The 25,409-nt window shown below is 42.0% G+C and overlaps 3 protein-coding genes and 1 long non-coding RNA gene across 5 annotated transcripts in view; all 4 read left to right on the top strand.

Annotated features, from left to right (window-relative positions):
• Positions 1 to 249: 249 nt before the first annotated feature.
• On the top strand, positions 250 to 2,662 carry LOC115771617 (glutamine--fructose-6-phosphate aminotransferase [isomerizing] 2). The gene has a single exon (XM_030717395.1). The coding sequence runs from the start codon at positions 376 to 378 to the stop codon at positions 2,425 to 2,427; it is 2,052 nt and encodes a 683-aa protein (XP_030573255.1). The 5' UTR covers positions 250 to 375; the 3' UTR covers positions 2,428 to 2,662.
• Positions 2,663 to 2,973: 311 nt separating this feature from the next.
• LOC115771616 (peptidyl-prolyl cis-trans isomerase G) lies at positions 2,974 to 8,179 on the top strand. 2 transcript variants are annotated; one of them, XM_030717394.1, is made up of 8 exons: positions 2,974 to 3,354; positions 3,933 to 4,020; positions 4,843 to 4,872; positions 5,345 to 5,484; positions 5,548 to 5,692; positions 5,754 to 5,868; positions 6,011 to 6,250; positions 6,331 to 8,179. In XM_030717394.1, the coding sequence occupies exons 1-8, from the start codon at positions 3,051 to 3,053 to the stop codon at positions 8,035 to 8,037; spliced, it is 2,769 nt and encodes a 922-aa protein (XP_030573254.1). In that variant the 5' UTR covers positions 2,974 to 3,050; the 3' UTR covers positions 8,038 to 8,179. The 2 variants fall into 2 exon arrangements, with proteins under 2 accessions (XP_030573254.1, XP_030573253.1); XM_030717393.1 differs by having other exon boundaries at positions 5,545 to 5,692.
• Positions 8,180 to 8,974: 795 nt separating this feature from the next.
• LOC115772040 overlaps positions 8,975 to 25,409 on the top strand; it is a 54,748-nt gene continuing 38,313 nt past the window's right edge. Inside the window, exons 1-2 of the mRNA XM_030717978.1 lie at positions 8,975 to 9,083; positions 12,916 to 13,287. Coding sequence (XP_030573838.1) covers positions 13,173 to 13,287 — 115 coding nt within the window. The 5' untranslated portion in view covers positions 8,975 to 9,083; positions 12,916 to 13,172. The remainder of the gene's footprint in view (positions 9,084 to 12,915; positions 13,288 to 25,409) is intronic.
• Positions 22,269 to 23,185, top strand: LOC115772041. The gene is made up of 3 exons (XR_004019015.1): positions 22,269 to 22,518; positions 22,581 to 22,740; positions 22,815 to 23,185. It is a non-coding gene; the product is annotated as an uncharacterized LOC115772041 (long non-coding RNA).

Below are 25,409 nucleotides of genomic sequence, written 5' to 3'. Positions count from 1 at the left end.
TTAAATTCAGTTTTTACGCGTTGTCTTCAAAATATTGGACAGGTCCGAGAACTGCATAAGCCTCTCCATAGAAGCTGTTAGTATTAAGTAGCGTTCACCACTACGCCCCATGACAAAAGCAACAACAGCTAGCGAATGCAACGCTTTTTGTTTACATTGCGCACGTCAGCTGCTGCCGCTTGATTACGGTTGTGGGTGTGTGTGTGTGTGTGTGTGCATATGTGTATGCGGGTGTGTGTGCGGCCAACAATTTATCACTCAAAGAAAAAATTCCACGAAATCGCATTGTCGACGCAGTTTATATTACGAAGCAGAGCGACGTAGACGTGGCCCAAACATTAAGCAACAAGTAGAACCAAATCAATCATCCAAGCAATGTGCGGAATCTTCGCTTACCTAAACTATCTGACGCCAAAGTCGCGTCAGCAGGTGCTGGAGCTGCTGGTGCAGGGACTGAAGCGTCTCGAGTATCGCGGCTATGATTCCACTGGCCTGGCGATCGATTCACCCAACGATGCTAACGATATTCTCCTGGTGAAACGCACTGGCAAAGTCAAAGTGCTCGAGGATGCAATTGCGGAGCAGTGCCAGGGCGCAGGCTATGATCAGCCCGTGGACATACACATCGGCATTGCGCACACGCGCTGGGCCACGCACGGCGTACCCTCCGAGTTGAATTCGCATCCGCAGCGCTCGGATGTGGAGAACAGCTTTGTGGTGGTGCACAATGGCATCATAACAAACTACAAGGACGTTAAGACGCTGCTGGAGAAGCGCGGCTATGTGTTTGAATCGGATACGGACACTGAGGTGATTGCCAAGCTGGTGCATCATCTGTGGCAGTCGCATCCCGGCTACACGTTCGGCGAGCTCGTCGAGCAGGCCATACAGCAAATCGAGGGCGCCTTTGCCATTGCCCTGAAATCCAAGCATTTTCCCGGCGAGTGCGTGGCCTCGCGACGCGGCTCCCCGCTGCTGGTGGGCATCAAGGCGAAGACAAAGCTGGCCACAGATCATGTGCCCATACTGTACACAAAGGCGCATCGTCCGCACGGCCAGACGCAGTTTCAGCTGCTGCCCAGCGGTCGCACACTCAACGTGGATGTCAGCGCCGAGTTCCAGCCGCTGGAGCACAAGGAGGTCGAGTATTTCTTTGCCTCGGACGCCTCGGCTGTCATTGAGCACACCAATCGCGTCATCTATTTGGAGGACGACGATGTCGCTGCCGTCAAGCGGGATGGCACTCTGAGCATACATCGCCTCAATAAATCATCGGATGATCCGCACGCGCGCGAGATAATCACGCTGAAAATGGAGATACAGCAGATTATGAAGGGCAACTACGACTACTTCATGCTCAAGGAGATCTTTGAGCAGCCCGAATCGGTGGTCAACACCATGCGCGGACGCGTCCGTTTCGACACGCAAACCGTGGTCCTGGGCGGCATCAAGGAGTACATACCAGAGATCAAGCGCTGCAGGCGCCTCATGCTCATAGCCTGTGGCACCTCCTACCACAGCGCGGTAGCCACACGCCAGCTGCTGGAGGAGCTCACGGAACTGCCCGTCATGGTGGAGCTGGCATCCGACTTCCTCGATCGCAACACGCCCATTTACCGGGACGATGTCTGCTTCTTCATCTCGCAATCGGGCGAGACGGCGGACACACTGATGGCGCTGCGTTACTGCAAGCAGCGTGGTGCACTGATCGTGGGCATCACCAATACGGTGGGCAGCAGCATCTGTCGGGAGTCGCACTGCGGCGTGCACATTAATGCGGGCCCGGAGATAGGCGTGGCCTCCACCAAAGCGTACACCTCACAATTCATTTCGCTGGTGATGTTCGCCTTGGTCATGTCCGAGGATAGGCTGTCGCTGCAGCAGCGCCGGCTGGAGATCATTGCCGGCCTCTCGCAGCTGGACAAGCATATACGCACCGTGCTGCAGCTGAACTCGCAGGTGCAGCTGCTGGCCAAGGAGCTGTACTTGCACAAGTCGCTGCTGATCATGGGGCGCGGCTTCAACTTTGCCACCTGCCTGGAGGGCGCACTGAAGGTCAAGGAGCTGACCTACATGCACAGCGAGGGCATATTGGCTGGCGAGCTGAAGCATGGCCCGCTGGCGCTCGTGGATGATGAGATGCCCGTGCTGATGATCGTGCTGCGCGATCCGGTGTACACCAAGTGCATGAACGCACTGCAGCAGGTGACATCGCGCAAGGGACGGCCCATCATCATCTGCGAGGAAGGCGACACCGAGACCATGGCCTTCTCCACGCGCTCCCTCCAAATACCACGCACCGTGGACTGCCTGCAGGGCATCCTCACCGTCATACCCATGCAGCTGCTCTCCTACCACATTGCCGTGCTGCGCGGCTGCGACGTCGATTGTCCACGCAACCTGGCCAAGTCGGTGACCGTCGAGTAGACGGGACAAATCCCACACAAATCCCGATCGAAAACAATTCCATTTTATTGACCGCTTAGGATGGACTCTTTGCCGGAGCGTTAAGATATATATATTTAGTCTAAGCTGAACAATTATATATATATATATCTATACATATACCGAGCACTATTGCATTTTTAAGATCTTTGTTCGTAATTTTGTGCTGTAAAAACAAAATATTTATTTGTGTCTGTGCAATTCAAATATATATAATATATAAATATTTGTGTACCCATAAATTAATGAAGATTTAAAGCTACAGAAAACTGAGAGATAAACTGAGTTAGCTGTTGATAAGAAGAAATATATAAAAAGAAACTTCAGCAGTGAATTTTGCTTTATATAGTTTCTAATTGCTTATCGCAGGCCGCCAACGTTTGGAACCAGTTTTTCGAACTAGGAACAGGTGGACCTGTGTCGCGCATCACACAAACACAGCTTGCAGCCCTGGCAGATAAATATTTCTGTATATTGTTTGGCAGCCCTGTTAGTTTGCAAACGCAGGGTTCATCACAGAAGAGAGAAAAAAGCAAAAGAAAAAGTTGTGCAACGTAAAAACGTATCAATAAAAATACACAAATCGATTGCATTTCATTGAAAATATGACGGTTAATAAGCGGGACGCGAGTGCAACGCGTCCGCGTTGTTTTTTTGATATAACGCTCGGCGGCTTGAGTGTCGGTCGCATCGTGTTCGAGCTGTTTAGCGATGTTGCGCCCAAAACGGTAGAAAATTTTCGAGCTCTGTGTACGGGTGAAAAGGGCACCGGTCTTGTCACCGGCAAACGACTACACTATAAAGGTGTCATATTCCACCGTGTGGTCAAGGACTTTATGGTGCAGGCGGGCGATTTTAGTGCAGGCAACGGTACCGGCGGCGAATCAATTTATGGCGGCACATTCGAGGGTAAGTTTTCTCCCTGTGCGTGTGTGAGTGCTGCTTATATGCATGTGTCTCGTGTGTGTATATATGCATGCATACATACAAAGTGCTAACAAATAATTACACCTAATGATACTACGATTATAGAAATTATCCGCAACATGACATACAACTGTCAGCCTTTCAGTTCTCTGTAGCTGCAACAAAAAAGAACCATTAAAGTATACACTCTTCAAGGGAATCAGGCTTATTCTGAGTCTTGCAGCCAGTGTTACCAACTGCCGCTTCAAAAAAGTAGCTACATTTAATGTTGCAATGTTAACTTACTGCGCCCAAATTGTCAATAAACAGGGTTGGTAGCACTCTTCACTGAGACTCCATAAATAGCTAACTTAGCTGTTTCCGGCTAGTTTGTTAGCTATAAGAAAAGGCCGTTAAAGTTGAAATACAAAGGAATTCTTTATTTTTAGATTTTTCTTCATTCTATTAAGTATTTAAATACATATATTAATAGTACTATCGATCAGATACATTGTGACAGTATAACATTGTTTTTAATAATATATATTTTAGTAATTTAATTATTTCAATCTCTGTTACAGACGAATGTTTCGACAAGAAGCACGATCGTCCCTTTCTGCTGTCGATGGCAAATCGCGGCAAGAACACAAACGGCTCGCAGTTCTTTATGTAAGTGGGCTCGTTGTGGCGCCCTTCTTTTGGGTTTGAGCTATGTTATCCTGCCTGTTTAATCCATGTGTATTAGTTAAAGTAAAAGTTTCTCTTGCAGCCAAACAACATGAATTCATGAATACATAATTATTTTGCTTTGTACTTTGTTTATCTATATTTAAAATTCTGTTGTTGTTCATTGATCTATTGCCGTATAGCGAGTGTATGCAATATCTCTGACCAGCGGACTGAGCACCCACCGACAACGACAGCGACACCGACACCGACTCACTCCCTTCTGCTCAACCCAACGCCGGCCTCTGCATACGTACGCACTAGTGTGTGTGTGCGTGTGTCTGTGTGTGTGTCCTGTTTGTGTGTCTGTCAGTGGGTGCACCTTGGCATTGCTGAAGCCGTCTTCCTTCACTCGGCTCTCCTTGGCAACAGCAGCAACAGCTGCAACAGCTGCAACATTGACAGCCGCAGCCACAATAAAAGAGTTTGTGGCTAACAGCTGTACCCGGACCCGGGCGCCCGGACGACAGCCCAATCGATGAGATGACCCCAAGAGATGAGATGACCCGCAGTCGAGCCAGACGGGCCTCAGTTGTCGCAGTTGTCGTCGCCTTCGACTTGATACCTTTTAGTTTGCTGTTTGCACAAACATTGTCTCCACCAACTCTCCAACAACTACAACAACAGCAGCAACAGCAACAACAGCTCAACAACAACAACAACAGTAGAAAACTACAACAAATCGCTACCAACAACCAAACAACAACCTGAACAAGTTTGCAATGTGTAAAGAATATTTTTCTTCTCTTCTGTTTTTCATTGTAGTACAACACAGCCTGCGCCACACTTGGACAAGTAAGTTTTCTTATTAGTTATTTTCACTTTCATTTAAATAAATTTCGAATGAGTTATTAAATCTAGAAAAAAAAGAACTGTCAAAACTTTACATAGTTTTGGAATGCTTCCAAGTTCCCCAAAACACAATACAGTTAATATATTTATATTTCTTTTAATACAAAAGATGACACTTTTATCTGTATAATATATCGAAGTTTATGGTATCTAAATATTTATTTCAAAATCATTCTCTAAAATTAAAATAAATTGGAAAACTTTCCATACAAAGCTTGAATTTTGATTGACGAGATCAACAAATACTATTATGTTCATTAAATGTTTAAAAAACTGAACGTTTTACTATTTTAATAAATATAATTTCAATTAATTTAGCTAATTTAATTTGTTGCAACTAACCTACAATCATAATGGCCCAAACATAAGCTGCAATACTTATCCATAAATATCTGTCTTTTTTTTCAACTTGCAGTATCCATGTTGTATTCGGTCAGGTTTTATCGGGTCAGGATTTGGTGCGTCAGTTAGAGGATCTGCCCATTGATCGCAATTCGCGCCCATTGCAGGATGCGGCCATAGCCAACTGTGGCGAGTTGGTCAAGCAAACAAAGGGTGAGTCACAGCTCAGTTAACTGTCAATCATGTATCTGAACTTCGTGTCCCAATGTTTAGCAGCAAAAAAGGAGAAGAAACGCAGAAAGCGTTCCACGGCATCGGAGGAATCGGCAAGCGACAATGATGAGATTGCGGTCAAGCAGCGCAAGGATAAGCTTAAGAAGAAGCGTTCACGCAAGGAGTCCAATTCGAGCGGCAGTGAAAAGTACGTTAATTCCCAAGTTAAATGCGTTCCTAATCTCAAATATTATGATTAACTACTGCAGCAGCGACTCGGGACGTGCTGCCCGCGGTAATGGACGCCAGATTTACTCGGAAGAGGAGGGCGAGATACATCCGTTGGTTACGCTAACAAAAATTGATCCCAGCGAGATACCAGAGGTATAAATTAAACTCGAGATATATAACTAAAGAAGATACCATATATTCAATTGGAATCCCGAACTGATTTGTTTTGACAACGCATCGAAGTTCCTTTCAGGAGATTGCCCTCTGAAACTGTTCTGATCTCTATTTTATGCAGGTTTCGAATAAATTCCTAATGCGCGCCGAAAGATCACGTTCCCGTGAGGAGCGCGGAGGCCGTGAAATATCTCGTGATGCACGTCAGCGTGAACGCGAGCACGATCGCGACCGTGATCGGGAGCGGGAGCGTGATGATCGCGACAGGGGCAGAGAGCGTAATCGTAACGCCTTTGGCTGGTCAAAGAAGCAGGTGCCCACCTCGCGCAGCGGACGCATTGTCAAGGGGCGTGGCGTCTTTGTAAGCAACATATAAATCCCACCAAAAAATGTAGCCTCATGTATATAGACTATATAAATAAAGATTGTTCTAATTCACAGCGCTTCCGCACGCCCTCGCGCAGTCGATCGAAGAGCATAACGCCGCCGCATTGGAAGCATGCACAGAAGCGCACCATCAAGCTGTCGGATCTGGAGCGCATGGAGGAGGAGAACAAGATGCGCGACGAGGAGGTGAGGCGTCGTGAGCAGGAGCGCAAAAAAAGGCACGAGGAGGCCTCTAAGGATCCTAAAAAGTCCTTCTTTGAGCTGTCACACGCTAGCACCTACGGCGGCAAGGTGACGCCCGAGAAATCGCCCTCGAAACAGAAACAGTCGAGCGGCAGCAATGCCAAGCAGGGCACATCCCATTCGCAGAAAGAGTCAGAACGCGGCAAGGCAAAGGAAAGTCACGATAAAGAGCGCGAAAAGGAAAAACCCAAAGAGGAAGCACCCCCAAAGCGGCGCAAATCCGTTGATATGAACGCCTTGGACTACGAACAGCAGACGGATAGTGAGCCCGAGCCGGAGATCAGCAAGTCAACCCAAAAGCACAGCGAGTCCAAGGCGTCCTCTGCAAAGGAACATGAACGATCAAAGGTGGTCGAACCGCCAGCAGAAAGTCGCAACAAGCGAGATGAACGCAAGGCAGAAGACAAAATCCGCGAGCGGGACAGATCTAAGCGCAGTCGAGAACGTTCCAACTCGCGCAACCGGCACAGGAGTCGATCCCGTTCCCCTCAACGCAGACGTTCTCCGGCTCGTCGCCAGCAGCGCTCGCCTCCGCGACGCCAGGGCAATAATAATAGTAATAATAGTAATAATACTAACAACAATATGAGCCAGAATCAGTTTAACCGCAACCGTCGCAATCCCTTCGCCGATCGAGATCGACGTCAACGGTCTCCGGACAACGAATACCGCAACCGCTTTCCGCTCTCGCCCATACGCGCCCGCGGCTCGCCTGTGGAGCGCCGCCGGTCCAGAGAACGCCAGCGACGCTCTCGCAGTCGTGGGCGCCGCCAGGAATCGCCCGAGCGCAGACGTCAGGAGTCGCCAAGTCGCAGACACCAAGAATCGCCGGTTCGAAAGCGGCAAGAGTCACCAGAAAAAAAACGCCAAGAGTCACCGATTAGGAAGCGACAAGAGTCGCCCGTTAGGAAACGGCAAGAGTCACCCGTTAGAAAGCGGCAAGAGTCGCCGGAGCGCAAGCGACGAGATTCACCGGACCGAAAGAGACGAGACTCACCCAGTCGCAAGCGCCATGGATCGCCAGAGCGAAGACGCAGTCGTAGTCGTGGCCGGCGGCACAGCGGCTCACGCAGCACCAGCCGGCCGCGACGTGGCCAGCGCTCCCAAGAGCGTCGCTCGCGGGAACGGAGTCTGCCAAAGGCTTCCTCGGCCGTGCCTGGCTCGGAACCCGAGGATAAGGACAAAGCAGCTCGCGAGAAAATGCAAAAGCGGGTAGAGGCCGCTCTGTTGCTCAAGGAGCATATGCGCAAGGAAATAGCCAAGGAGGAGGAGCGACGCGCCGAGAAACAGCGACAGGACGAACTTGAAAAAGAACGCACCACTCGTGAGCTAAATGAACTGGAGCGTCTGAAGGCGGAGACACTAAAGAAGCTGCAGGAGGAAGAACACGACCAGGACGATCCATCGGGCAGTCGCGTCAGACGCGAAAGTCGCGGCAACAGCCACGACGCCAAAAAGCGTAAGCATAAAAAGTCCAAGAAGCAATCAACACGCTCGCCACGATCGGAGACGGATTAGTTACCTATAAATACCATAAAACAATCTGACACCATATTCAAAATCAATCCACAGTCAAACAATTGAAGTAATTATTAATAAATACAAATGTAAAAATCAGTGCATGAATTCTATGTAGTGTGAGCGCCCAATAAAACAAAACTTTATCACATGGTCATTTTTATAAAACTACATTAAATTTTATATTTGGTTTTAATTTCATATTCGGCGTGAAGGTTTTTCCTTTCAAAAAGACCGCTTAGCTCTTGCTTAGCAAAAAGCTCGCTGCTATATAAGCACAGTGAGTGTTGTAAAATTCAAGCAGTGCATATGGAATATCGATACTTTGCATTGTTTAGAATGATGTGACCGCCTTATTAAGGCTAAATAAATTGAAATAAAACAAAACCTACCTTAACACTTATTTATCTATATTTAAAATAATTTGCCCGCCACTGCGGCATTTTTAAAGATCGTATTCCACTTCTGACAAATTTGCAATTCTTTTGAAATAATAGATTTCTTAAGGTTAATTGCTTGTGTGAAGCACAAGACCCTATACAATTGAACAGCAAAAAAATAATATCTGAAGTTCTTGCATTTTTATATACGATGGCAACGCCAGGCCTAACAACGCTTTCAACGTTGAAAGTTCTGTCAGTTTATTTTGTGCATCGTTTTTCTTCCGTTTCGCTTATGGCAAACTTTCATTCATGGTGGCGAGCTTTTGACGCTGCCATTGAATTTTGTTTCTTCTTTTTGCAGCGCAAACAAAAACAAAAGTTGGCGTCAACGTCGACGTCGCCGGCAAACGCAAGCTTACGAGTATCTGTATGACTGCTCTCTGTACGCGCGTGTGTGTGTGTGTTGTATTGTGTGTGCGAACATGTTAGTGGCAGCGCCAGTTCGGACCAAAGCTCCCAGTACACGAATGGCGTACAAACTGTTTGGACGTGTTTGCTGCTCGCTGGCGATGTCGCGAGTCGAGTTCGCATTTTAATTCTGAGTGCAGCGTTGTAAATATTCAAGCGGCGCTTCGACTGGCGCTGACGAATATTCGTATCTGTGTGCGTGTGTATCTTCTTGTTATTGCACGCGCAGAGTGCCATAAAGCAACAAACAAAAATGCTAAATAATAACAACAAAAACCGCAAAATAATTCCGAGAGCGACAGTGAAAATAATTGTAATTTGTTGATTTATGCGGCGGCAGCGGTCGACGCTGATGTCGCCGAATGCTAAGGCGTGCGTGAGAGTGTGTGTGTGTGTGCAAAAATTACAAATAAAAAAGCATTGATAGGCTGAGCCAGCGAAATACAAACATAAAGCGGAAATGCAAAAAACACAACAAAGGTAGTAACAAAGCAAAGCTATGGCGTCAGCAGTGAGCGGGGGCGCAGGCAGCGACGATGGCGGCAACAAAAGCCGGTGCAGTGCGTACGCACACACTCACACGCATAGAGAGAAACAGAGAATGAGAGAGAAAAATAGAGTGTAAGAGAGATAAAAAGAGACACATGGGCTATGTTTTTATGCTGCAAATCAAATGAAATGTGATTCATTATTGGCTGCTGCTGCTTCTGCTGCTGCTGTTGCTGCAAATTCCGGCATTGTTGATTTTGGTGTCCTGCTGCAAATAAATTATGACATAATAAGGCATCACAACAAAGAAATCAAGTGCGTGCCGATGTCATCGTCGCCGTCAATGTGCCTGTGCGTGTGCCTGTGTTTGTTGTTGTGCGCCAGCGGAGGGGTAGGCCGATAGGCATAAATATTAAAATGAATATTTTAAAATGAGAAATTCCATGCAAACAGACAGCGATGAACGCACGAGCTAAAGATGCCAAACAAAAAAGGATATAAAACGCAATAAAGCACACGACTGTGTGCTCTGTGGCGGCGCTGCTGCTGCTGCTGCCGCTGCGGCTGCGGCTGTGAAAGCCGCCAAGTACAGTAGTAGTTCTTCGGCCAGGCCACAAAGGCTGCTGTCGAACAAAAAAGCACACGCACGCACACAGTGACATACTGGGCAATAACAAAAACAACAACAAGAAGAACAGCAACAGCAACAGAAACAGCCACACAAGGCCATGAAAGCAACAGCGGCAGTTGTAGCAGGCAGGCAGGCAGGCGAGCAGGCAAAGCCAAAGCCAAAGCTAAAGCTCGGCGTACAAACACAAAGCGAAAGCGTAGCAAAAACAAGGAGCAAAACAGCAGCGACGTCGCACAGTGTAACAAATTGATTAAGAAATAATAGAACCAAGCGTACATATGTATGTATATTTGCTTGAACGTTTAATATTCAACGTAAAATGCATAAACTTCAACTTAGGCTAAATAAAGAAAGCAGTCGCAAGTGCAGAAATGAATTATTTGATGCATTGCATTATCTATCTAAATATTAAAACATATTAGTGCCAGCTTTTTAAATTATAATTTAAATAAAATAAGTCTTCGAAAATAATTCTTTTTCGAATACAAGCCAGAGATTAACTCATATTTAACCAATGTATATCCTAATTTCAATTGAAAAATATTAATCTTTCTAGAAATATTTTTGTCAATATTTAGTATCATTAGGCTTAACTTGGAATCTATGAAAAACGTATGCCATCTGACACGTTAGACATTAGTTTGTGCCTACAATAAGAATTTTTTCATCATATGTAAACAAATTACCAAACTAGAGTTGTTCCTTTTTTGTTGCTTGAAATACACTGTGCGACGTCGGCGTTGGCGTTAACATCAGCAGAGGACCAGAACCAAAGTGAGAGTGGGCTGCTGCTGTTGCTGATGCGAATGTGGATGCTCAGAAAAAGCTTAGTAAGCTGCGCTGTCGCTGTCGCTGCCGCTGCTGCTGCTGCTGCTGTTGTCGTTTTGCAAACAAATGTACAAAATGTATATGACGGCTAATGCTTATGATGAAGCATGTGAATGGCGATGATGAAGAAACAAGAACGCGAAGAATAACCATAATAGAAGGCACAACAAGGTAGAATTTCGAGGAAATCGAAATTTGCGTCGTCGTTCAATTTTGACCGGCATCCGCAGCCACATCACAAAACAAACTTTTAACCATGTGCATGTGTGTGCGTGTGCGTGTGCGTGCGAGCGCTTTGGTGTGTATGTGTGTGTGCGCGTATTTCGCATAGTCAAATTTGTTTTATATAATTCTCAACTACCCCGATATGATTTCCGTTGCGCTTCTTCCTTATCTCTCAATTGAGCGTGGCAATTTTTTGTTGTTGTTTTGCAGTTGCTGCCGGCAGCGAAAAACCACGGAGAAAAACGTTGTTTGCTTTTGTTAAAAACTTTTTCAAATACACAAATGCGTTGGCAATGGCAATAAATACAAGTTTTAAACAATGAGCAAACTTTACGCAATAAAAACCAATATTAAATTTGAGCACTGAAAACCACAAAAAAAAAAACATATGTACACACAATTTGAAATTGTCGTTCTGCATTTTTGCCTACATTCCAAAAATATATTATATTATGCAGAGAAAAGTTAAACAATAGCGCAAAATATTTCCGTTGCAACAGCTAATGTAATACACACACAATCACACACACACATGCAGACAAATAAGTATAAGCATGTATGTATGTATGTAAAGAACTTTGGAAGCGGCTGCTGCGTCAGCGTCGCAGTCGCAGTTGCCGTCGCTGCTGACGACGCCATCTGCTTTATTTGTACTTTTTTCCACTCTCTTCGCAAAGCCTTTGATAGTAGTTGTAGCAACAACAACAATAATGGCAATGTCAGCATTGCCGAAATATATTTTAGCATTCATTTATGCGACGTTCTCTTCTTATTTTGTTTTTTTTCCTTTGCCGCGCAAATTCGTGCACTCCAGCTAGATACACGCGCATTTCGGGTACTTGTTGTCTTTAGCATTGGTTCTGAAATTGAAATGTACCCGGGCTGCTATGGCATCATCAGACGCCGCCGCAGCATCATTCCGATGATGATAATGAAGTGGCAGGAGTGGGTGAAGCTCAAGCAGAGCTTGCCATAGTCGTGTGCGTCTTGCGGTACAAGGCAAATCCCCACATACAACACACATCAAACAGTAGAAAGCAAGGACCAGGCGAAGCAGAGTAAAGCAGTGTAGGGCGACGCATCGCTATAGATTGGGCTCAATTCTAGAGATTCGTCATACTTTCCAGTAGGTGCAACAAGTTAATAGAGGGTGTTCTCTCATATGAATTGCAAAACTAATAATATTTATTAATTTTTCCCTTAAATAACACTCATTCGTCATGGAAAACTAGTTGAACGAAAAATATAGCTACATAATTTCCTTCAATTTAATTGATATTAATAGCATTATAATTCTTTTAAAATACATTATTTCATTTAATTGTAAACATTTTTATTTTAAACTTTATTCATTTCTCTTGAACTTCTGCTTTACTTTGCATATTATTAGGTTCTTTTGTCAGATGTTTTGTTAACATTTGCTTAGGCTCTTTTGCCAAATTAATCCAGTTTGTTAAATATGAACTTGTAGAACTACAAACTAGTTTAAATAATCGCAAGAATATATATTTCTTACGCTTACTTTTGTATAGGTTAACTCGTATTTCAAATTCAGTTAAGGGCATTTTATACTTAACTTACGATAGACTAGAGCCCAATGCCATAAATTTCATCATACGCAACGCTCATGTCAAATCATATTTTGATACTGGCGCCAGGATTTTGCGGCCTGTTAAGCAAATAACGTATACGCACTGTTGCACGCGTTAAATATTTATGCATGTTTCATAAACTTAGCTAAAATATATTAGCATACTTTTGTGTGCGCATCGTGGCACAGCGATTCGCCATTTGCTGTGCATGTGTGTGTGTGTGTGTGAGTGCGAAGAATATCAAATTTGTTTTTTTTTTTAGATTGAAAGGACAGAGAAGAGTCGTAACAGCGCGCACATAAACAATGTAAATGTGTGCGTGTGTGTGTGCATAAAATGCAAGTAACAATAAGAAGATGCACTTAAGAAGAACATTCAAAAGTAACAAAGCTATTGAAAGCAACGAGCAGGAAATCGAGTTCTTCATAAAAATACAACCAACAAAGAGATAATTGCGATTGCGTTTGCGGTTAGCTAACCGAAACTGGAAAAACCAACGGAAATTAACGCCAGATTGCAATGTTTTTGTTTTACAATCGACGCATTTTTGTCATTATAATAATTGAAATTCTGCTGCTGCTGCTGAGCTGCGATGACAATGGACAACCGACGCTGACCAAGTTGCCGACAACAGGTGAGTAACTGCTGCAAAGTCTAAGAAACCCTTGCCAAACTCCAATAATCATAAACTAATGGCCAAACGTGCGGGCGTGTCCTTAGCCAAAACCATGGAACTTGTTGAGTTCTGAGTGTACTTGAAGGGGGTGCGGCAGGCCGAAGCCCATAAAGAAAATCGCCAGTATAAAATATTAAAGTTGGTAAAACACGCGAGAAAAGTTTTTTGGCTACACAGCCACCCTTGGCTGTATGCTTCCCTTGGGGGTTGATCCGTTCTGCTACGCTCTTTGACTTGGAATAGCCCTTTCGCATGTGTGTGTGCCATTGCGAGCTTATTGCGTCGTTGATTTGGCTAAGCGAAATTATAACTCTAATTTATGGTAAGTGAACAGCTTGGTAAGCAGCACAATTTCTACACAATCTCCGCTTGTCGAAGCTTGTGCGCTTCTCACGACCCTTTTGTCAACATTTTCATGTTTACTTTGAAGATTTGAGCATTGTCAAATTACCCACAGCATTGCTAAAAGTATTTAACAATCAATCAATGCAAACAACAATTTCACATAATGCCCTTATTGTGCCACACAGCCGCACAAGATACGTGGGCAGCTCTTAGTTCAGTCAAGTGCAGGGCATGTGCAAGTTCATAAAACCCCAATGGGAAAACTTTTGCACACATGATAAAACAGCAATAGCTTAGTTTAGGGAGGAGGAAATGCTGTGTGGCAAAAGTCCAAGTCCAAGTCAAACGACTAAGCGGCATGTCGTCAATAAATTTTCCATTAAATTCAAAGCAACCCAAAAAGTAAAAAAAAGTCGAGGGAAACGGCTAGAAAAACAAGCGCCCATAAAGGAAGGTAGCGTCGAGTACACTACATAACTTTTGGGCCCTTACATTCAGTTTGTTTGAGTGTGTGTGTGTGGGGTGTGGGGTATGGGTGTAGGTTGTTGTGTAGCTTCCTGTCTGTCCTGGGAGGCCCTTTATTCAATTTAGCACTGGCGTGTGGCGCCATCTAGCGCCCACCACTGACAGGCAACCTGGGAGCATAGCAACAGCATAAAACAACAGTTAAAGATTTTCGTATACCCTGTAGAAGCTCGAGCTGGCAGCTAGATGCGACCACTTTAGTGTAATCAGAGTTATCAATACATCATAATAGTTTTCATCTTTTATCTGAACTAGAAACTAGTAGGAAACATTGCGAGATCAGATCTGTGGGATCTTAGACTAACTATAGTCGACGCCTTAATCTTTCTTTAATCTAAGAATAAGTAATATCAGTCGAGTCCTGGAGCAAAACAAAGATATACTTTTTCAGGAACAAAAGAGACGCATAAGCAAAAGCTATGACTAGATTTGGTATATAAGCAAATAAAGTGTGACTTAAAAGGTTGTATATCTGTCCCTGATCTTAGTCAAACACACAGCATTTGTTAAGAGAAAAGAGTTAAGGATAATTAACTAAGCTACAAGTCAGACACTAGACAAGTCAACAATTATAGTAATGCCATAGCAATAAGTACATCATTTTGCCCGATATTTCTTATACATCAGAGCAACACTTCCCAAATTTAAATCTCAAATAGCCCAATCGCAGCCGTCTCCATATAGTATATGGTGATTGTAAATTTACGAGCTTGTGGCATACAGATGCTCATAACTACATCGGATGCATATCAAATCTATTTGAGGTTTTGCGTACACTATCCAATTCATCCTTTTAATCATTAAACTTATATATAAGTTACTCTATGCGTTATTTTAAAGGGTATCTTTTCGTCGTACACTCTCGATTAGGTCACATATTTATTTATTGTTTTTGTTTTTACCGGCGGCAAATAACTACAACATAAGCTATTGGCACAGCAGCTTTCACATCATGACTCTTTCTTGTTGTTTTTGTTGGTTTATTCATATAGAAAACAACATATCATTTGCTGTAGCTGTTGTTGTTGCTGTTGTTGTTGTTGTTGTTGTTGTTGTAGCTGTTGTTGTTACTGTTGTTGTTGACTGTGGCTGTTGTTGCAAGCCGCGTGCCGCGTAGCAACACAAAAGCTGCCTCGGAGCCCTCCATATTCATATGCAAATTGCGTTGGAGGACCTTTGGGCTCAGCTGCCTGGCTTTTGTTGCTAATGTTTTGTTTTTGTTGTTTTTGCTTTTTTTCTGTTTTTTGGGTAAGCAGAATTATTATTATTTGTGTTGTTGTTATTGTGGTTATTGTTGCTGTTGCTGTTGCTGTTGCGTTGGTGGCGCCCAGCGCTTGATTTCAATTTTCAAGTGCTTCCTGTTTTTGCAGTTGTTGCTGCCTGCCGCTTTGCTATTTGACATCTCAAGCAGCATTACGTGGCTGCCACAACTACAACAAAAAGAAACAACAAACAGTTGAAATAACAACTTGAGTGCCTCCCTAACTCCAACCTCCCGATGTTGCTGTTCCTCAACCTCTTCCTCCATCTCCTCCTCCTGCTTCGATTGCTGCCGTTCACTACACAAATAGCAAATCGGTTCTGCTCTTGCCACAAATGCGTCGACATTTGGCGCTGCTTTTGACTGCTCGAGAGTGCCTATGACGACCTTATGCTGCTGCCACAGCTGCCTCCAAGAACAGCCGCAGGCGCGGCAGAGACCACCAAGTGGTTCGTTGGTTTATGTGAGGGATTGTCATTTTGGGTCTTGGGATCTTTCTACTAGCAACGCTGCCTCGTGGCGCCTTTGCGGCTTTTAAGCCTCGCCTCGAGGTTCAATGATTTTGGGTGTGTGTCTGTGTCTGTGTGTGTGTGTGTGCGCGTGTGCGTATGTGTGCTTTAGTATATATGCTCTGATTAAAGTGGCCTTACAAACATGTACATGCATGTTCCGAATTGCCTGCAACGCATTACTGCTAGCAATTTTTTCGCTTTATAGCCTCCTCTGAGAGTTCTCGACAGCTTAAACTGATTGCCCGCTGCTGGTCGCCAGGACTACATCTTCGGCACTTGGCCCCGCAGCAACCAATCGCAGTTGAAGTTTAAAAAGGACACGATAAACGTGCTCGTGTGTGTGTGTGTGTGTGTATGAGTGAGTGTGTGTTGGTGTGTAGCAATTCCCGGAAATCAGTTAGGTACGGCGTGGAGCTGCGCCTCGGGCGTTTGGCACCCAGCTAAAAGCAGCAATGATTACATTTGGCAGCATTTCGCATTTCGCCGCTGCCCTCTGTCCTCTGTAAAAATGTGGCAAGAAAAATCATAATTTTTAATGCGAACAGCGGCCGGATACGGGGTAGAACGACCATTCAAAGCATATTTTTCCGTGTGCCCGCAGCACGGCCGGACCATGCCACAGCAAAAATACCCGAAAGCTGCTCTTATCTGACGCGTGCGGGTGTGAATAAAAAACAAATTCTATTAGTTCAATTAGACAGTTGCGTCGGCCCAGAACCCTCTCACCCTCTCTCAGCTGCTGACAGCTCTGACAGGGCACACTGTGCGGCATTATTTAATTTCAATTTAAGCGCTCGCAATGTGGGCAACACGAGCGGGAATACCTCTAAGGATGTTTGTCTCTTCTTTTTTATGTTGGACACATTTAAAGACTGCAACTGTCGTTTCCCAGGCAGCTTTCCCAGTTGCTAAAAAAGAAATTTTCCATTTTCTTTGAAATCACTGAACTTGCTAACAAATGCCTTAATGGCCTCATCATAATTTGCTTGAAAGCTCATCAAACATCAGCAACAATTATCAATTACTGGGAAAAGCATTTCAGCCTGTGCGTCTATAAATGATTATCAGATTGGGACATATTATATAGTTATTAATTTATTTTTTTATAGTTATTTACTTGTTTACAAAGCCCTTCAAATAATTAAAAATTAAATTATAGTTATAGTTATAAAATGAACAAAGAGAGTGCGAACGAAGCACGTAGAATCGTCACGTTAATACTTTGTATAGCTTAGGGTTCTGTATTTCGGACAAACAAGAGAGAAGTCGCTGGTTCAACGACAGCCGCAATAGTGGCAACTTTTAAATATTTGATGTAGTTTGTTATTATACACAAGGAAAGAGTTGAATGTGAGAGCGTTGAGTGTATTTGACTTATACTTATTTAAATAATACTTTAGTGGGGGTTGTGGGTTTGGGCGTGGCCAAAAAGTTCAAACATAAATATTAAGAAATGGAATTTTACAATACTCACTTTAACATTTACTTTTAAATCTTTAGCTAAAGAATATCATTTGATTAAATTAACATATTCTTTTCTTAACCCCTTTATCAATGATATTTCGAAGCACATCATATAATAATTCTCTTGTTATAAATTGGGTAAAGTAGGCTGTTTATATATATTTGTTGGTCCGTTTGTAAGTCCATTAGCTGCCCAGTGATTCTGGTACGTCATCTGCAAAACGAATCGAAACGACGCGTCGACTCAATGGAAAGCTTGGTTTTTTCTCATTTCGGTCGGCAGGCAAAGTGGGCGCAAGAAAAACAACACATGGAAAAATCCACCTTAGTCAGCATGATGTTTGCTTTATTTTATTTAATTATTATTATTTTTTTATTTGCCGCCGCCATTTGCGCCAACTTCTTGAGTTCTGAACTCCGCACTGCGCTTGTGGCATAATGCGCAAGTGCTGCCGTTTGGCAATTAAAATTAAAATTATTATTATTATTAGAAGTTAGTTGGCAGAATTTTAAGTGGCCGGGGCGCCACATTAGAAAAGTTTTCAAACTTTTTGAATTAGTAGAGCGGCACGCCTAATTAAGATGCTTTTATATATTGCAGCCTTAAAAGGCCATAGAAAACTTCTTGGAAGTCCGAACTGCCCAGCTAACTGAGCCTGACGTTGCATTTTCCCATTTCTTAAGGTTTTTACCAACTAAACTATCACGATTTAATTCTAGATATATTGCTATGTCTTTAATTTGGTTATGAAACCAATTTAATTGAAAAAAACATCGTGAAAATACCGCTTCTCCATAATTTTAAGTTTTCTAGATAAATATTTAACATCGCGGAAGTATATATAAACAGAATATTTTATACAATTATTCTTTTATTATTAAGTTAGTTAAAAAGTGTTTTCAAACTTAGTTTAAGAAAACACTTCGTAGACAATATCAAGAAAAAAGTTTGTGCAAAAGATTTTAAAATTATTATAAATACAAATCTTTATCTTAAAAAATTGTAATTAGCGATAACTATAAAATACTAAGAAATATTGGAAATCAACTAAAAACTTGAATAGAAACCAACTTAAATAAAGTAGTCCATATTTTATTCTATTAATTGACATACTATTATTATAAGCATTCATTTGTCTTCTTATTTGCATGAGAGACTACGCATTGCACAACTTATTTCGTGTATTAAAGCAATGAATTTAATATACTATAGCACGTATTCCCTATAGAACTCTCTGTACCCCTAATAAAACCGCTGTTTTCAGCTACGAGTAGGGGCATAGCTTACTGGTCAGGCTATAAATTTCCCCCGCCGGTCGGTGATTTCCCATCGTTATCTCTATATCCTATCAGGTTGACATTTATATCATACTTCCATTTTCTTTACTTGTTCATACCTTTTTTTCTGCCTCTTTTCTAACTTATTAACATTCTAAAACATTCCATCGGGTCGGTGTTGGCATAAGAAATGTTTGTATTTAGTTTGGGCTTTTTGTTTTTAAGTATGCAATTCTAATCTATTAAATACTTGGGTTGACACTCGTTTGATCGACCATTAATAGATAATTATTATTAATATCATTTTATTATTATTAGCATTATTATTATTATTATTATTATTATTATTATTGTTATATTTGAGATTAATAAATTATGCCATTTACAGAGGATAATCAACTCTCATTAAAACAAATAATAATTGCTTGTTTTACACAACGTTAATTTATTTGTAATCCCACCAAAGACCTGAAAGTATATACCCTATAATTTATTGATTGCAGACACAAAGCTGTTCACAAGCAATCAATCTATTTCAAGACATAATAAGCCTTTACACGTTCAACAGATGTACATATATGTATGTATGTGTAGGCATACGCACATATGTTAATATCTGCCCAATTTCGACAGCGTTGCTTTCTCATGTAACTGCCTTCCGATTCTACCTATTTATATAAAAACATATTGATATATATGTATATATGTATATGGGTATTTATACCTGGTCAGTGTCCGCTTTGTTCGCATAAACACAATCAACACAAAAAACATTTCAGCCCAAGCCCCGCCGCCCAACCCCCCCGTCACAGTTCACAGTACAAATAAAGTCCATTAGAAGTAGAACCATGTGTAAGCCGAATTGGAGTAGTTTTGTGTGGTTGTTTTTCGTGCTTTTTTGTTTTTATGTTTTTTCCTCTTTACTCGATATTATTCGCATTAGAATGACGCACATTATTGGCAGTTTAGGTGTCGAGCGTGGGGGAAGGGGGAGCGGCACATAATAGCCACAGCAGACACTATAATGCTCATAAAGTTGCCAATGGAAAATAACTGAACTATTTGATACGATCGTATCGAAAATATTAATTTTGTTTTTTCAATACTTCTGCAAAGTCATTCTAGATTGAGGCCCAACGTAAAAAAGACAGTTTCGGCGACTGTCTCTAAAAATAAGCGCGACTTTCAAGTAGTTTGTTTTTGTCCGTCAAGATTACACATATATATCTATATGTATGCAGATATGTATATATATATATATATATACAGGAATAGTTAGCATGGACCACGAGTCGCACAGCTTTGAGTGACAGTCTGTTGTGTGTTCCTCCTTTGGCTGGCATTGCTGTCATTTGAAAACAACATTATTACTACTATTATTATTGTTATTTTTATTGCGCGTATTATCAGTAGGTTTCGAGTTCATTGAATTCGACTGTCAGTCGTCCGCCTACCGCCAACCGCCCACCGCCCACCGACCACTGGCTGCCTGAGTCTTGGCAGGCAAAGTGGGTCAGCGTAATCAACACAATCAGTGCCTAGGCATGCTCCGAGTAGCTAACGTCTGCCTTGCCCCTGCCACTTGCTGCTTGCCCCAGTTTAGTTGCTCCTTGCCAGCGGCATCCACACCCACACACACACACACCCGCACACAGAAAGTTTTCTTCTTCTATCGTTCTAACTTTCGTGCTGGTGTTTACACTACTCTCCATGGTTGCCATGTCGCTGCGACAATGATGATTGCAATAAATGAAATTAATGCGTATTTGAAAGACCCAGACAGGCGAATCAATTGACAAAAATGGAGTGTCGCATTTGTCCGACACGGTGCAAATCAAAAACCGTGAAAATAACCAAATTGAAAACATTTTTCTGCCATTTCATTCAGTCTGATCTTATTTCATTTTTTGTTTTGTTGTTGTCATGTTGCAAGCTATAAGTTTTTCCATACAGCATGCGTCCCATGTGCCCCTTTTAATGCGCATACAACAGTCGAGGTCTGCCAAATAATCGAAGCATTCGGCGCAGCTTGAAAAAGATTCAAGTGATGCGGTATTCATGTTTAAGATATCTTCAAAAAGAGTACAACATTTTGGAAACAACTCTGACTCTGCTATTCAAATGAGCTTGAGGTTAAAAAAAACATACATCTTTTATTCTTGTAAATATATCTCAACCTATCTTTAATGGCTGCCTTGGCACAAGTGTAATTTTATATACATCATTTATTGTGTGATTGTGAGGCGAAAAAAAAAGATGTTTTCCCATTTCAATACGTGGACTTAATATCCTATTAAAAGTAAAGCGGCTTATTTCAGTGCATTTATATAAAAACCAAAATTACAGATAAATTGTTGCCTATTTTTGACTGGCGGATATCTGTTATGTGTGTGAGTGTTTTTTTTTTCTGTGTTATTCATGAAATAAATGAATGCAAATTTCCCGAATACAAAGTAAGCTGCACATTTATATAATTTATTAATTTATATGCCCCGCTCTGCGGACAAAGCCCAGAAATTGTCGGAGGCGCTGGACAACTTTATACATAATAAAATGCATTTAGCATAATTAAGTTAATTTCATAAATATATAATTACATTTATTTTTAAGTGGCCAGGCTCAACAGATTGCATGTATCTTGGGCATTTTTTAGAAACCTAACCAAGCGTTGAAGTCAGCCAAAAAAAATTAAAGTGCAAAAAAAAGGAAATATGAAAAGAAAAACTCCGTCACGAGGTGTGTGCAAAGGGTGTGCCCGCCAGCAATTAAATATGCCGAATAAAACAAAAATTGGCATAACACAAAAACCAAAACTCAACTAAAAAAAGCATTAAATAAATGCTGAACAGAGGAGAACAAAAACAAAAAAAAGCTGAAACAAAAAACGTCAGCTTGCAAATTGACACGAGATATGAGCACGGACATGGATACGAACAGGCAAAAAGTGAAGCAACTTGGCTTGGCTTTAACACTTCTTGGCTTGGATTGCCATTGCCATTTTTTTTTGTGCTCTTTTTTTTTTTTGGCAGCCACAGAGCGTAGAGCGTTGAGCGCACCCTTGGCTATGCCCACATTTTTGGTAGGGGCGGAGGGCGGGAGGAGGGGATCAAATGTTGGCGCAAGCTCGTTAAAAAGAATTTGGTTCACTTGTTGTTGTAGCTGAGCAGAAAAACAAAAACAAAAAATAAATAAACGCTGCACGTTGTTGTGCTTGAGACACAGGCTGTACGCCAAACTGGTTTTCGGACTGCATTCTTTTGGGCCACGTTTATGGCCAACTAGCCAGCTTCAAGCAGGCTCCTCGCTGCTATTCAGTTCGCCAAGTTGTTTGACTGAAAACAAAATTGAATCATATGCGGCAGTGGCAGCATTAAAAACAAAAAAAGAAAATAGTACAAAAAAATGTAATAGGGTTTCACTATGGAGCACCCGACTAGGAGATACCCTAATAACAGTGCAAAAATGCGAGAAGAATTGAAATGGAGGTATTCGAGAAGTAATCAAATGGAGGTATTCAAACGTAACATATTCGAGCTACTCTCAGAGTAAGCTACTTCTTTATAGTCTATATATATGTAATCGAAATTTGATATAATTTAACACCCAAATACGGGTAGAGCAATTGCTCGATGTGGAGTTGCGGTATACAGCCGGGTACCGTGCTCAATAGATCGGAAGAGGATTAAGAAAGGCCTCCTGCTAAACCAAGATAGAAGGCACAACCCAGCTGTCGTGGCACCTGCGGAATTGGGGTTCCAGGTGGCGACAAAAAAATTTCAAGTCTCTGGACCTTTCAGTCTCTAAGTTCGACCAAGATCCTTTTGTCTGTTACCTACTGTTGCACCCAATCATTATACCCTTTTTAGACGTTTTCAATGGGCTAAGGGTATCAAAATAAACCGAATAATAAAAAGGCAGTTTCTATGAATTTCTGGCCGTAGCGTTCTTTCGGTGTGTCGAGGCTTACCTGCTACAGTTTCTGGAACTGACTCTTTTTGTCATTATTCCCAAGTTCTCCAGTTTCTGGTAAGCTTTTTTTTTGTATTTTATTTTGTTTTTTGTTTTTAATTATTTTTGTTTTATTTTGCATCTATATTTAGGTTTTAGCATTTGGTGCACGTTTCGCGCTTTGCATGATTAATTGTTTATGCAAATTGATGTTTGCTTTTAAGGCATAGAGCGAGAGAGAGAAAAAGGGGAGGGAGAAAGAGCGAGAGCAAGAGAGGAGGAGCTTGGTGGAGCAGAGCGAAATAGAGGCATTTGCAGCGTATGTTGTTTGTATATTTTGCGTAGGCAACTTGATATTGGCAGTTTATCAGCATAGTTCATTTCATTTATTGACTGTATGCCAATTTGTTTACCATTTTATTGTTAGCTGTATCTATATATGTATGTATACTTATGCTGCCTGGGCTAGGCATTATCCCACTATTACACATGTACTGCTTATGACTATTCAATTAATACACAATTAGCTCACTTGCTGCTCATTTGCATAAAATGCGATATGATTTGAATTTCAGAATAATGCCACGAATTGGATTTCATTTCAATAACGTGATTAACTTTGTAGCAAATTAGTTGCCTGCCTCAACGCCAACTCACAGTTCCAGATAAATCGCTAGAAATAGAGGCGATGCGAGAACATAGAAATGGAGGGATTGAGACAAAGTTTTAATTAACATTACAGCTTAACGCCATATTTTTTCTCTATTTTTTTAGTTTTTTGTTTTTAAATGTTACCGTGTGCCAAAGTCGTTGGGCAAATCTGAACTTTGATCCGCCCAAAAGACTCTGTTTTTAGCTTTTCGCAGTTGGGCTTAATGTTTTGAAAAGTTTGCGGCTATTAAATTATATGTAATGTTTAAAGGTAAGCAGTTATTTATTGCACCTGTTTCCACTAGACTTCTGTTAACAAAAAATACAAAACTTTGTAGTTTTGCAAGCCTTAACTAAAAGCTCCAGCAGGTGATTAAAGTTTGACTTAGATGCGTTTCAGGTCGCAAAAAAGCTTACATCTTAAGATACAAAAAGCTTAATCTTTAGACTTAATGCTTAACTCAAAAGGAAATAATTTACATATACATTTTCTATTGAAAATGTTGTACAAATTTTATATGAGTAAAATTGGTATTTGTTTGTTGTCCCACTGTGCCGCCCATTTGACATTTAAACTAGATGCAAACGCACAAATTAGCATAGTTTTCGAATAGTTACAAGGTGCCGAGTGCACGACTGGTCTCAGATCAGATTGTGAGTGTAGTGTGTGTGTGTGTGTGTATGTTTGCTAGTGTGTACCGCATGGCACTCAATTCTAGCTGGCTGACAGGTAATTGTAATAAATAACTCTACTAATTAGTTTTGAAGTTTCCCATAATTTATGTTTATTAGGCAAATTTCCAAGCGCCAGCAAACGTCAAATCGTTAGTGGAAAAAACATGTTGCAGCAATTTGGTAACATTTGCTGGGCCTTTAACAAATGAAAAATGAAAAACAAGCTGGCTGCGAGTTATGATGTAGTCATAATCGTATTGAGCACCAGCAGTTCGAAAAACAGTGAAAATGTAAAAGTAAAATTGATGAATTGGCTGACAGGAATCGTGCGAACAACTTTGCCCGTCAGTGACACGGCACGGCACGTACCAGGCGGCGTATACGTATTTTCTAATTAAACGCTAGCTAACGCTCTGCTCCGGCGAGGCCTGCTGCCCTCGCTGAAAAATCAACTGCACGTGCCATTGTGATGGTGATGGGATCCGTACCCGTCCACCGTGCCTTCTGCTGCCTGCCCCATGTCATATTTTAGAATCGCCGCCACCTGCTTACACACAGTGCCTGCCGCCTGTCGCCTGTTTAGTCCTGACATCAAAATGGCTGCCATGCGGCCATGTTATGCGGTGTGTGTCCTCTGCCTTCTGCCTCCTGCCCCGCTCTGGACTGTCTCCTGTGTATTTGCTGTCATTTGTAGGTATTTCTGTTGTTGCTTTGGTAACTAATTGTCATATTGCCCCCTGAGAGTGCTGAAAGCAACACAAGCACATACACACAGGCGTATATATCCCGGGCAACACAGCCCCAAACGGGGTGTTGAGGGACACAGTAGCACTGGCAGTCGCACTCAGTGTGTATATGATTCAATTGTACTTTGTTTGCGCATCGAACTGTTGTCCGCCTATGCTCTTTGACGAAGGGAATTCTAATTTTGTCACTTCATGTGTCACGCATCGAAAATATTGCCATGTTGCGCTGAGTTATGTTTATGTTTTATATTTTCACCTGGCAGCGGTATGTCATGAAATGTGTAATACATAGAAGAAGACATCACCAACCCCATAAAATATATATATATTAGATCAGCATCAATCAATGATATAGTCACTTTCAGTTTTCTTTATACGTATCTCTGTTGCAGGCAGCACTTATGTCGAAACGACGATCAGTCGCAAAGTAGATTCTGATGTATTATTAGTTCCACTGTGATTTTCATATATATGTAAAATCTTATCAACATCGGACTACTATATATATATCATATAGCTGCCATAGAAATGATTTGTCGAATAATTTATTCTGTTTTCAAACATATTTTCATCAAACTCCGCATTTTACAGATTCACTATTGTCCTATATCTGCATAAGGGAAATGTCTACAAGCGTGTTAAATATTCGGTATGCCGAAAATATCCTTACTTTCT

Source organism: Drosophila novamexicana, unplaced genomic scaffold, assembly GCF_003285875.2.
Source record: "Drosophila novamexicana strain 15010-1031.04,08,12 unplaced genomic scaffold, DnovRS2.1 tig00000108-arrow-pilon, whole genome shotgun sequence".
Classification (NCBI taxonomy): domain Eukaryota; kingdom Metazoa; phylum Arthropoda; class Insecta; order Diptera; family Drosophilidae; genus Drosophila; species Drosophila novamexicana.
Note: the sequence above shows the minus strand (reverse complement) of the source record. Positions and strands in the feature narration are given on the sequence as shown.

Bases quoted from the DNA above. Each gene is read 5' to 3' on its own strand.
- LOC115771617 (XM_030717395.1), top strand. From the start codon at position 376: ATGTGCGGAATCTTCGCTTACCTAAACTATCTGACGCCAAAGTCGCGT.
- LOC115771616 (XM_030717393.1), top strand. From the start codon at position 3,051: ATGACGGTTAATAAGCGGGACGCGAGTGCAACGCGTCCGCGTTGTTTT. The intron at 4,873-5,344 runs GTAAGTTTTCTT...TTCAACTTGCAG, and splicing joins CCTGCGCCACACTTGGACAA to TATCCATGTTGTATTCGGTC. The intron at 5,869-6,010 runs GTATAAATTAAA...TATTTTATGCAG, and splicing joins ATCCCAGCGAGATACCAGAG to GTTTCGAATAAATTCCTAAT.